Source organism: Photinus pyralis, unplaced genomic scaffold (assembly GCF_008802855.1).
Source record: "Photinus pyralis isolate 1611_PpyrPB1 unplaced genomic scaffold, Ppyr1.3 Ppyr1.4_LG4, whole genome shotgun sequence".
NCBI lineage: Eukaryota > Metazoa > Arthropoda > Insecta > Coleoptera > Lampyridae > Photinus > Photinus pyralis.
The window spans coordinates 44,547,913-44,560,646 of record NW_022170511.1 but is presented as its reverse complement, the minus strand read 5'-3'; the positions used below and the strand labels follow the sequence as shown (position 1 = coordinate 44,560,646).

At 34.6% G+C, this 12,734-nt stretch overlaps 1 protein-coding gene across 1 annotated transcript in view; it reads left to right on the top strand.

Annotated features, from left to right (window-relative positions):
• LOC116167657 (harmonin) overlaps nucleotides 1-12,734 on the top strand; it is a 38,604-nt gene that overhangs the window by 20,189 nt on the left and 5,681 nt on the right. The window contains exons 4-8 of the mRNA XM_031483089.1: nucleotides 789-813; nucleotides 917-1,054; nucleotides 1,111-1,255; nucleotides 1,303-1,848; nucleotides 1,897-2,082. Coding sequence (XP_031338949.1) covers nucleotides 789-813; nucleotides 917-1,054; nucleotides 1,111-1,255; nucleotides 1,303-1,848; nucleotides 1,897-2,082 — 1,040 coding nt within the window. The remainder of the gene's footprint in view (nucleotides 1-788; nucleotides 814-916; nucleotides 1,055-1,110; nucleotides 1,256-1,302; nucleotides 1,849-1,896; nucleotides 2,083-12,734) is intronic.

Genomic DNA, 12,734 nt, shown 5'->3' with positions numbered 1-12,734 from the left:
AATTCCAAAAGAATTCCATGAATTCCAAAAGAGTTCCATGAATTCCATAAGAATTCCATGAGGTTGTACACCAGAATTCCATAGTGGTTTGCCCCTGATAATTCTTGATCGACTCAATCAACTTTTTACTGGAGATTTGACATTTTGTCTAGACTTATCGTGTGCCAATTGTTCCTGCAACATAATTTAATCTGTGCGTGCTATTAACCTATTAATGTGGTAATAGATGTAGACACATGAAGGGAACTGGAGAAATGTTGATTGGTAATTTCTTGATCGATCTATACAATTCAACTTCAATATAAATGCGCACGCCAAGACAGGCGTAATTATTTCTTGAGGGTGGCAAAAATTGTGCACAGTTTTCGAATAGAAACAATACGTAACAACGTTCAGATGAGTTATGCAATGGAGAAAGATTCTCTAATTTCCACAAATTTTCATCAGCACTGCATTTATTACTGGTTACCTCACTAAAGCTTTAATAATTGCTTCACGTAACCAATCTTCCTTAAATTGGATTGCTAAAGCTAGTAAAAAATTACATTTCGTAAGCGCTCTTCAGGACGTTTTTGTGCTCAAATTTTTCTTCTGGAATGGTGAGCAAAGCAATATAATCGAAATTCAAACGTAAATCTTTCATACTTTGACGATTTGGTTACAAAAGAATCGAGGTAACTTGGGTTCAAAACTCCATCGAACCGAAAAAATAATTACATTACCAAACAACCTACTTTTGAAATATCCTCAAGTAAAAAAAAAACACTAATGAATACTTTCTGTTTCAGATGTTGGAATGATCCCGGTTAAAGAGTAAGTAAATATAAGCGTCACTTAGCAAGGTGATTGTGTTTACTTAGTAGCCGTCAATTACCATTAGACACCTACGTAATGTGGGTCAATATTTTCTTTACAGTCGAAGAGTCGATCCTTTAACGTGGCACATTATATCCGATGGCACTTCTTCGACAAGGTCCTCGCCACAATTAAGCGACAAGGTACACGACGTGCGAATCAGCATTATGATAGCGCCACGTACCAAATTGGGATGTGGGTGAGTGCAATTTCTCTTTCAATGACCTTTCGATGCCACACCTTCGCCTTTTGCAGAATTTGCAAAGGCCCAGAATGGAAACCTGGCATTTTCGTGCAATTAACTAAAGAAGGCGGAATCGCCCGTGACGCTGGCCTACGTCCTGGTGACCAGATACTGTCATGCAATAACGTCGACTTTACCGACATCCACTTCAGCGAGGTATAGGAAACATTCTCATTCCCAGAATAAAACCTGTCCACTTCCAGGCCGTTAACTTAATGAAAACCGCACGCCAATTAGACCTACTGGTTCGCAAATCGGCGGGCTCCGAACTCTTCCCCAGCGAATCGAGTGGCTACAACAGTTCCGCAAGCTCAGTTACAGGCGACCAAAGTCCTTCGTGGTCCGATTTAAAAAGGCTATCGATCGTCAAGGAAGAATCGTTAGAATTAGAAGATCGTCTATCGCAACTCGATCGGCTAAAAGAAAGCGAATGGGAGAAGATGGAGTGGGACGACATCGACAACGACAGACGCTACCAGTTTAAACCGACCATAATTAACCTCTCAGAGAATGGTACCACAATTACGCATAGTGGTTCAGAAGAGTGCCAAAATTTAGAAACCAATAGTAATACGTTAACTAGAAATAAGGCGAACAAATTAGCGGATTCCCTACAAGAGACCAAAACCGTTTTCGTCGAGGTGCACCAAGAGACGACCAAGACTGAAAGTTCCTCAATTTGTAGCTATGCGGAGTCTTCCAGTAGTTTATCGAGCGCTATTAGTCAGGAGTTAATCCGAAGATCAGAGGTATATCACTTAAATGGCTTAAGACTGAAGCTAATTGTCAATTTCTAGCGTAACAAAATCCACACGAAGCAGTCAATCGACGAACGACTGCAAGAACAGAAGACATTAAAAAGCATCGACACCGGAAAAGAAGAGCAGCACAGAAAGTTAATGGACGAATTTAAGAAGGTACATCGAAAAATGTTTAAATCGACGGACGACTGTGAAAGCAAAGAAATAAACCACGAATTGTTGGTGAGTACCTATTTGTTTAATGTTCGGATTTCACTTTTAAGAATGAGCGCTATTGTTTAACGCTAAGAATAATATTAGTTATGGGAGCTTAGAACAATATAAATAATCTGTTGCAATGAAAATGATGACGCCCATTATTTATGTACGCGCCTACAGCTAACACAAATTAATGGAAACCTCTCTTAATTAGTAGAAATTTAATTTGTTAATTACACTAATGAACACAAACGAAATCGAATTAGAAATGTAGGTAGATGCGTCGTTTTCCTAGACTTCTTTGCAACGTTGCAAATAAGTTTACATCGTTCTTTGCATCAATTCCCCAAATCCTGTTAAGTTTGTTGTTATTAATTTCGAATTGTTTTTTAGATGAGGGGGCCGATTTCGGTTATTAGTTTTGTTAAAATTTCCAATTTTTAGGATTGTCATCGATTCTTTTGCAATATATTTTGATTCAGATTTAAGAATCTGAAACTTTTTGCTGCAGAACTTATTAAAATTTGATTACAGTTCATTGGTCGGGGAAATTGGTAATCAAAAATTTTGATTGTTAACTATTATTAAATTCGGCGAACTAAACAACAGTTTCGTTATTATTAAATGCGAGTTCCATTTTACGGTTTTTGGTTCATTTTACAATCGCGATCGATGAACTAATGGAGAATCTATTTTTTTTCCGAACATTTCCCCATAAGCAAGCCTCACTTTAATGAATCGTAGCCACCTTGATTTTGAAGTTAAGAAATGCATTTGATCAATAATGTTAATCCGAGTAAAGGGCAACACTTTGATAATGAGAAAGTTGGATTTAATGATAGAGAGTGTTCACAAGTAAATTTCCAAACTTCAAAGTGCCATAACTATTCTTTTTCAAATAATCTACCACCATTTTATTTCGCTAATCGATTGTCAATTGTGGTCTCTTCAATTTTTATAAGGGATGCCCTGTGCTCAATATTTTTCTTTCACAAAACCCATTCATTAACTACATGTTTATATACCCGAGTAGGCTGTGATAATAAAAAACAAAAGAATGCCCGAAAGTAAACAAGTGTCACAAATTAAATATTTGCTACAAGTCTACTTTCTATTTCGTAATAAAATGAGATTTATTAAAAAGGTGAATTTTCGAAAAAGATAAACTAGTTTTTTTAGATAAATGCGAAGAGACGCAACTTTATATTAAAAGAGCCGCATCGAACCGCAGGTTGCCTACCCCTGGGCTAGAACATAAGCAATAATTGACGTCACAATTGAGGGTAATTTAATCAATTATCTCAAAAATATTACCAATAGAACATTTTTAGTAAAAATGGGATCGACACGTAGTAGGAAAAAGTATTAATATCAAAACAGGCTTCCGCAGAAAACAACGAACCTATAATCTCAAACAAATGTAATAATTACAATTCGATTGTATCGAAAACCAATATGTAATCAAACGTTAAATCAAGGAGTCGTGGAAAAATAAAAGAATTACCTTTGAATTCTGGTCGTAACGGCCGTCTGAATTCAGAAGGGCGCGTTCTGCGAATCTGTAACAGACAACAACACAGCAAACAAATAAAAGTGGTAGTGAATCGTGCTGCACATAAAGTATTACGAAATAGCAATGCCAACGTCCGACACGGGGGCCATGGGATATTAAAACTATAATTAATACTCAATACGAGCAATAATTCGAATGATTTTAGACTAGCGTGCACTCTATCAATAAGGCAAAGAAGTAGTTTAAAAGACTAAGGAATGTGCATATTTGTTGTCAGAAAGATGGCATTGGTTCGTTAGCACCGGATGTAGAATTAGATGGAGTACGTAATAAAATTTGTTGAAAAAATTCTTACTGGTTTTGTTGATTTGATGCTAACTGCTCCACAATCGTGGCAATTAATTTTAATGTAGTTGACGTATCGAAATCCGTCATTGCATATGATGAACTGCTATCAAATGCCAGTTCTCCAAATTATTGAAATGTGCATTGCTTCTCGAGGGTTAGTCTAAATAAATAAGTACCGTGGATGCACGTCAACGTTCAAACATTGACCCTGCTTCCTATTTGGAGAGATAAATTTTAAGTGAAGATCGTAGATACAAAAGTAGGTCCCTAAATTCAGTTCCGGCAAATCTGTTCCGGATTAAAGTCACAACCAAACTAAAATTATATGTATGAATTACATGGATATATTGCCATTTAGTAATTTTATAATTTGAGGAAATTATACCATAAAGTTTATAAGAAATTCGCTTTATTACAGTAGGCTACAGTCCACTACAAAGGTATTCCATACCTTAAATCGTCATTTGTTTTTTCAATTTTTCAAAAAATGAATTTTGGCTTTTTTGTATAAAATTCTATGAGCGAATTAGGTTCCAGATCAACAGCATTCTCTTAAGGACTTCAGCAATATTTTCAAAAGAAAATATTGACCACCATTCCCTCACACAAAGTTTTAGAAAATCTTGACAAACGTTTGATGTTGCTTTATTAAAGTGCATTAACCTGAAGTTTTTACCAACCGTAAGTATCTTAAAACGGGTTGTTTAATAAATGAAATGGAAGCACTTCTTTGAGCGGTATTCTTAGTCACAGTTTAAAGGCAGAAGAAGATACAATCATGTGCTGCGTTTCTTAGGACAATCAATCGTTGTAAGTCATAATCGCTTATTGTTTTTACATTTACTTTTCTGGTTGATTGATGATGCTGAAAGATGAGCGTTATAACCTTATAACATACCTAATTTTATAACAAGGTAATATGGTAAGGAGATGTCCGATATTACACGTATTTAATTTTCACTATGCATTCCCATACAAATTGCATACGCCTGTCGCTCTAATTTTGATCGTAGCCGTCTGATCGCCAATTACGCTTCGATTTTTATATTATCCATGTCAACATCAATTAAGAAAGATCGTTTTACAGCAGAGACAAGCGTCCATACTTTGAGTACCATTTTTGATTACGAATACAGCAATGTAGGGCACACAAAAAAAACAGAAGTTGTAAACTTTTGGTTTCAACAGGATGGTGCACCCGCGCACAACGCCATAATTGTGCGAAAAAGCGGACATATTTTCCATTTTCCAGGAAATTTGTGCGATAGCTATTCTCGCACGATTAGGGCGCTGTGCGCGGGTGCACCATCCTGTTGAAACCAACTCCAACTTCTGTTTTTTTGTGCGCCGTACATCGTTGCATTCGTAATAAAAAAAAGCCACTCAATACAGTATGGTCTTTTTTTACTGATCAAAACTTATCTGTTCAAACAACATCAGAACAAAACAAAAACGGCAACTTTACCCTAATTTGGCCATCTTCCTATCTTCGACACAGTGTATATGAGAGAGAGTAACCATGTAGAAATTGCTTCGCTTGCAGATCCAAGGGTACTCTAAATATGTCTCATCCTTATTTGCATACCTGTCACTCAAAATTGATTATCTTAGTGAAAATTTATGAGGAGAGATTTAGCAAAAGATTTATTGTCACATTATTAATCAATTAATCATGCAAGCTTTCACAAATAATAATATGAATGATGGCCCTTATAAAATGAAATAATTTCGTTGTATTGTAATTGTTTACCTGTCACATATAAGGCGCAAACGATTTAATGATGATATATCTTTCATATTTTTTTATGCTTTCTGTCTCATATATTAGGAAGTCAGCGCATGCAGATGTTTTGCCGTTACCAAAGAACACATAATAATTTACTCTTTGCCGTTACGAGGAAATATCGATCACCCAAAGGACTGTTTAGTCCAAACAAAATTGTTTGTGCTTCTTACGTGTTTGTATATATTAACTGCAAAAGAAGGGAATTTGGCTCAAAGGACCAAATAGCTTTTGCTAAACAACGTGGTTTTTTTAATAAGACGGTAGGCCATTACAGGCCGTAAGAGCCGTTTCGATCAAAGAGATTTAAAAATTTTAAGAGTTTTATCGCCTCGTTTCCTACGACATATAGGGTGCCCATTATGTATGGAATATAGTATATATCTCGGTAAATATCGAATGTATACAAAATTTTTCTATATGAAACATTTTATTTCCCATATCAGCATTCAGTTGTTTTATTTCAGAAAACAAATGAGTAACGAGAAACAATTGAGCAATTTCATTACGCTCATTTGCTAGATTTTTTTTCTCTTTTCGATTATGTAACATGTTAGTACCACTACACAAGAACATTTTTCAAAAAATAACACAAATGAAGGTGTACGTTTCTTATTAAAAACCTTGAAGACAAAACGAAATTAGCAATAAAAAGGTTTTCATCGCAATAAATGTTCAAAAAATCTTTATTATGAGACGGATACTCCAGGCATATGCCAACGTATCAAGTATCAACTGCAAGGCAGTGAACTAACGGACTCACGGACAGCTTGAAATTAATGTCCAAGTCCTTCTGGGAGAAATTGCTGCCACAATTATTGCTAGTTTCGTGTGTTTCCATCATTTGTTTTATTTTGATGTAGGATATCTAGATTAATGTAATTATTTTTTTTTTGAAAAATTGTCTTGTATAAGGATACTAACATGTCACGTTATCGAAAAGAGAAAAAAATCTCTATCAAATTAGCGTAATGAAAGAGTACATTGCTATTTAAAAAAATTCAATTGTTTTTCGTTGCTCATTTGTTTTCTAAAATAAGAACAATTGAATGCTGCCTTATTAAAGGAAATAAAATGTTATACAACTTTCATTTAGAAAAATTTTATACAGGGTGTTACACGACCGTTCGAAAAAAAAAATCGGGTTGTAGAAGGCATCAAAACAAGCACTTTTTCCAAATAAACCGAGGGTCCAACGTGTTTCGTTTGGGAGCCACCCCCCAAAGAGTGTTGAAATCTGCATTTCTTCTTTAATTTTTTTCTCAGCAACCATAAGATTTACAAAGTCGGGTGGCATGTCTTTGAATAGGTTTTTGGGTATGCTCTTTCCGATTTTGCAATTTTTTTTTCAAAATTCCTACCCCTAAAGGGCGCACCCCTAAACTATGGTGCAAAAAAAAATTCTGATTTCGACGAAATTTGGTATCTGGGGGTTTTTTAACATGAAAATCACGAATCTGAAATTAGTTTTTGAAAATTCGAAAAAAAAGTTCCACTGCAATTCTTGGCGGGACAACGAAAATAGAGATAATTCCACGAAATTTGTTGTGTACATACTAAACGAGTTAAGGAACAAAACTGTCGAACAGTTTTTTAAAATAACTTTTCAAACAAAAGTTATACTCATTTGAATGTTGGTCCTTCGGGTCGCGAAGTGTCCCAAGCCTACTAGTAAGCCAGGAGCGTGTTCTTTTGGAAGTTATTTTTCAACCTAAGATTATGAAAATTTTTTATCATAGTGAAAAAGTATCATACGGAAAGTGATTTGACTTTTTCCCCTACCTTATTTAGATAATAAATAATCGATCAGCGCTTTAAGATACCTTGGTAGGAGTTTTAATCGATACATCGAATTTTTTAATCATTTAATGACCGAATTAATTCCAAATAACAAAATATCGACTCAAACCGTTAATCTTTTGTTTTTGCGACATTGTCAACCAACACATGCGAAATTATGGCCTACTAGTAGGCTTGGGACACTTCGCGACCCGAAGGACCAACATTCAAATGAGTATAACTTTTGTTTGAAAAGTTATTTTAAAAAACTGTTCGACAGTTTTGTTACTTAACTCGTTTAGTATGTACACAACAAATTTCGTGGAATTATCTCTATTTTCGTTGTCCCGCCAAGAATTGCAGTGGAACTTTTTTTTTTGAATTTTCAAAAACTAATTTCAGATTCGTGATTTTCATGTTAAAAAACCCCCAGATACCAAATTTCGTCGAAATCAGAATTTTTTTTTGCACCCTAGTTTAGGGGTGCGCCCTTTAGGGGTATGAATTTTGAAAAAAAATTGCAAAATCGGAAAGAGCATACCCAAAAACCTATTCAAAGACATGCCACCCGACTTTGTAACTCTTATGGTTGCTGAGAAAAAAAATTAAAGAAGAAATGCAGATTTCAACACTCTTTGGGGGGTGGCTCCCAAACGAAACACGTTGGACCCTCGATTTATTTGGAAAAAGTGCTTGTTTTGATGCCCTCTACAACCCGATTTTTTTTTTTCGAACGGTCGTGTAACACCCTGTATACAGTCGATATTTACCGAAATATATACTACTTATATTCTATTCCATACATAATGGGCACCCTGTATACAGGCTGGTTTCACGCAAACCGTTACCTAAAAGTATTCAGACCCCCATTAATAATTTAAATCTGCAAATTAGCATACCAACATAGTTTTTTATGCACTATCGAAAGGAATTATTGTCATGTTCGTATCGTACCGGAAGTTTTATTGCATTTTCGAAATCTACATGAAAATCTACGTCGTTTGATAACACATTTCCCTATACCTAGCATCAAAGATTTTCAAGTTATTCAAAATTTTTCAAAATTTTTGACGTTCACTTTGTTCCATTGACTTTTCAAAAAATCTTCCAAAATCAACAATATTGTCGTGATACTACATGCGAATGGTTTAAATTCTGATCGCCCTTCTACAGGGTGTGTTAAAATCAATGGTCAAGTTTAATAACTGCGAACCTTAAAAAGTTGATTTTTTCAAATGGAACCTGCTTTATTTTTTTGCACTTTCAAATGTGGAAAAAATTCTACATCGATCAATTGTTACATTCCCTACACATATCTGTAATGGCTTTCGTTTTATTTAAGATTTTCTAAAATTGTAACCGTTATACGCATAATTTTCCTAGGAGGCCTTGAAGTAGACGCATCTATCAGACAACTCCTTTTATGGTTATAATTGTTATCATTCGTTATTCATGGTAGTTTATATCACTAACTACGAAAAAATCCTATTTACATTAATCAATACAAATTTAAATCAAGATGAAATCAAAAACAGAAGCAGGCCATGATAACAAACGACAAAATAAAAACAAACATTAATTGAGGTTTTGTTCTACGTGCCTACCATTTTTTTCAATGCATAATTTCATCCTCCGCTTAACTCCGTTGATAGTCGCCTCCCGAATTCCTACTCCATTTCATCAAAAGCTCTTCTCACCCTATCTTGCAGTCCAGTGGCGATATAAAGGGGTATCTAGAAGACCAATAGCGCGGATCTGCAGGTCTAATCCACCTGAATTCAAAAAATGTTATGTAGCATCATCGGTAGAATGAGCCGGGGCTCCGTCAAGTTGAAAACCAGTAGCTTTTCTCAGGTAATGTTTCCAAGGATGGTAGGTACAAGTACAATGACATCTACTAACGCGTTTATTTCAAGGCCTCCTAAGAAAATTATGCATATTTTAGAATCATTTTCCACATTTGAAAGTGCAAAAAAATAAAGCACGTTTCATTTGAACAAAATCAACTTTTTAAGGTTCGATGTTGACCATTAATTTTAAAACACCCTGTAGAAGGGCGATGAAAATTTAAATCATTCGCATGCAGCATCACGTCAGTATTGTTGATTTTGGAAGACTTTTTTTAAATTCAAGTCAACGGAGCCATGGGTACAGGGCGCTAAAAAAAGCAGTCAAACGTCAAAAATTTTGAAAAATCTCGAATAACTTGAAAACCTTTGATGCTAGGTATAGGGAAATGTGGTATCAAACGACGTAGATGTTCATGTAGATTTCGAAAAGGTAATAAAATATAGGGTGTTCTATTTAAAATAAGAAAGTTCACTTCCGGTTGTACCGATCATGATAACATTTTCTTTCGTAAAAAACTATGTTGGTATGAAAATTTTCAGATTTAAATTATTAATGGAAGTCTAAATAATTTTAGGTAACGGTTTGCGTGAAACAGCTTATACAGGGTGTTTTTTTGAGAGCTTTATTTAAACGTTTCTGGGAAAGTAAAATACGTTTTTTTCAAAATGTCCGCACTTCCGGAAACACCGGAAGTAGATAATTCCGTTATTTTAAATGGTAACCCCTATTTTTTATTGCATTTTTGGATTCTACGTGAAATTTCAGTTCTTTTGATACCCACATGTCTATATCTACCATTTATGGTTTTTAAGTTATTTTGACTTTAAGAAAAAAATGGCGGATGCAGATGGTACCTTGATAATTGATTACTTGAAAAAGGTTATAGTCATGGCAACCCATTTTTATCAGTGCATAGAGAATGAATAGGGCTTTCTTTTAGTGCACTTAAAAAAAGTTAAGTTGCGTACAACCGCACCTATGGAGATCCAAATTTAAGAAACTTCAAAGTCTATAAACTCAGTTTTTTTAAATGGAATGACCATGTTCTTAATATTGCATGAAATAGAGAATCGAAATTGGCATATTTTGATATTACATGTTCCTATAGCTATCTTTAACAGTTTCTGATTTATTCCCATTTCATTGAATTGATCTCGGAATTGATGCCATTTTTTTTTCGCATTTTCTTTTTAGTAGTTGGCCATGATTTTATAACAATCGAATTTTAAACAAATCAAGGAATGGATTCTTTAATACCATTGATTCTAGTTTCTTTTAAATAATTCATTAATAAATAACTCATTTATTAAGGATATAGGACGGAAAATTTTTGAAAAATCTAAACAGAGTCGTTCAACTGAATTTCTTAAACAACGTAGCAGTCTGGAAATTAAGAGAGGTAATGCGATATCTGTTCTACCAACAATTCCATACCAAAAATGTTTCAACGAAGTTTTTTATATTTTGCATTGAATTTATTTTGTTAATCTTGCATTTGCAATTCAATTCATTTTCTTAAATATTCTCTTGTAGAGCTTTGTATCACTTGTGCTTCCACGGTTTGTAGTGCATTAGGGGTACAAAATTTCCAAAATTCATACAATTTCGTTCCAGTTTTCGAATGAATGTACGGAAAGCACGCTTCGCGATTCTGCCCATTTCACCATAAATAACAATTAAATTCCAAAATAGGTGAAACCACTGCGAGTCATTTTTCGATTTTTGGAAAACTTATGTTAACCTATAACAGTGGGTGATGGATTAGTGTCACTAGATTTGTTTAAAATTCAATTGTTATAGAATCATGGCCGACTACTAAAAAGAAAATCCGGAAAAAATAGTGTCAATTCAATAAAATGGGAATAAGTCAGAAACTGTTAAAGATAGCTATAGGAACATGTATTGTCAAAATATGCCCATTTCGATTCTCTATCTCATGGAATAGTAAGAACATGGTCATTCTATTTAAAAAAACTAAGTTTTTAGTCTTTGAAGTTTCATAAATTTGGATATCCATAGGGGCGGTCGTACGCAACTTAACTTTTTTTTAAGTGCACTAAAAGAAAGCCTTATTAATTCTCTATGCACTGATAAAAATAGGTTGCCATGACTACAACCGTTTTCAAGTAATCAATTATCAAGGTACCATCTGCATCCGCCATTTTTTTTCTTACAGTCAAAATAACTTAAAAACCATAAATGGTAGATATAGACATATGGGTATCAAAAGAAGTGAAATTTCACGTAGAATCCAAAAATGCAATAAAAAATAGGGGTTGCCATTTAAAATAACGAAGTTACTATCTACTTCCGGTGTTTCCGGAAGTGCGGCCATTTTGAAAATATTTTACAGCGATTCGGCCTTCAGAGTAACTCCTAAGTACAAATTTTCAAAAACCTACCTATTTTACTTTCCCAGAAACTTTTAACTAAAGCTCCCAAAAAAACACCCTGTATACTCTCGTTAAAACGGATAGTTTTTTTTGTGGTTGATTTTTCAAAGGAGAAGGGTCCTATTTCAAACGAGGTACTGCATGTTAATACCTTCCATTGTGCCACGTTGGAAGACAACGTGGAAAGTCATCTAAATCAAAGCCTGGAAAGTTCCTTTTAATGCGAAATTTGGTAGGCACCTAGGCAACACTTAACACAGCCTTCCTTTGCCAATCCTCAGATGTATGATCAGATCTCGAAAATGGCGAGTACAATTTTGAGTATTTCTAAGTAGGCTGGAGACAAAAAATGTGAAAATCGAAAACGAAAAACATTTGAAGCTCATTTCAATATTAACGATGTGGTAATAGCATATTGTAGCAGGTTTTGAAACAAGCAGTTTTCTCACGAGTATGGCGACTTGGTGTCACGGACCATTATGCTTTTTAAACGCGTTGTTCATTATTCCTACGACTCGCGCTGAAGATTGTATTGCTATTAATAATTTATAATAATGAAACCTTGAAGTATTATGGTTTGACTTCTTTGTGCTGGTTGTATGGCACTGTAGCTATTTTACATGAAGCGATGAAGGGTATTTTGGTTTTTTTTCCAATACCGTCAAAACTATGGATCGCCTTACTTGAATAATTGACCTATGATTATTGTCTCTGAAGATTTTTTAAACTGGGTATGGAACACTTGAAAAAAGTAAGTAAAGTATTTGAATAATAAATGCCTTTATTTAAATAAATTTGTGAGATATACATGATTAACTGCATAATAAGAGGCGAAGTGCATGCACACGCAGGTGCTGCTCTTCCACTTAACCTCATCTTTATATTTATCCCAAAATTTCTTTAAAAAATAGCACTTTCAAGCAGCGTGTGAAAAGTTGTTACTTTACACACTTCAACCTTCAAAACAATTTATCAAATTACAAATCTCGGTTAAACTTCAGTTTTGCGG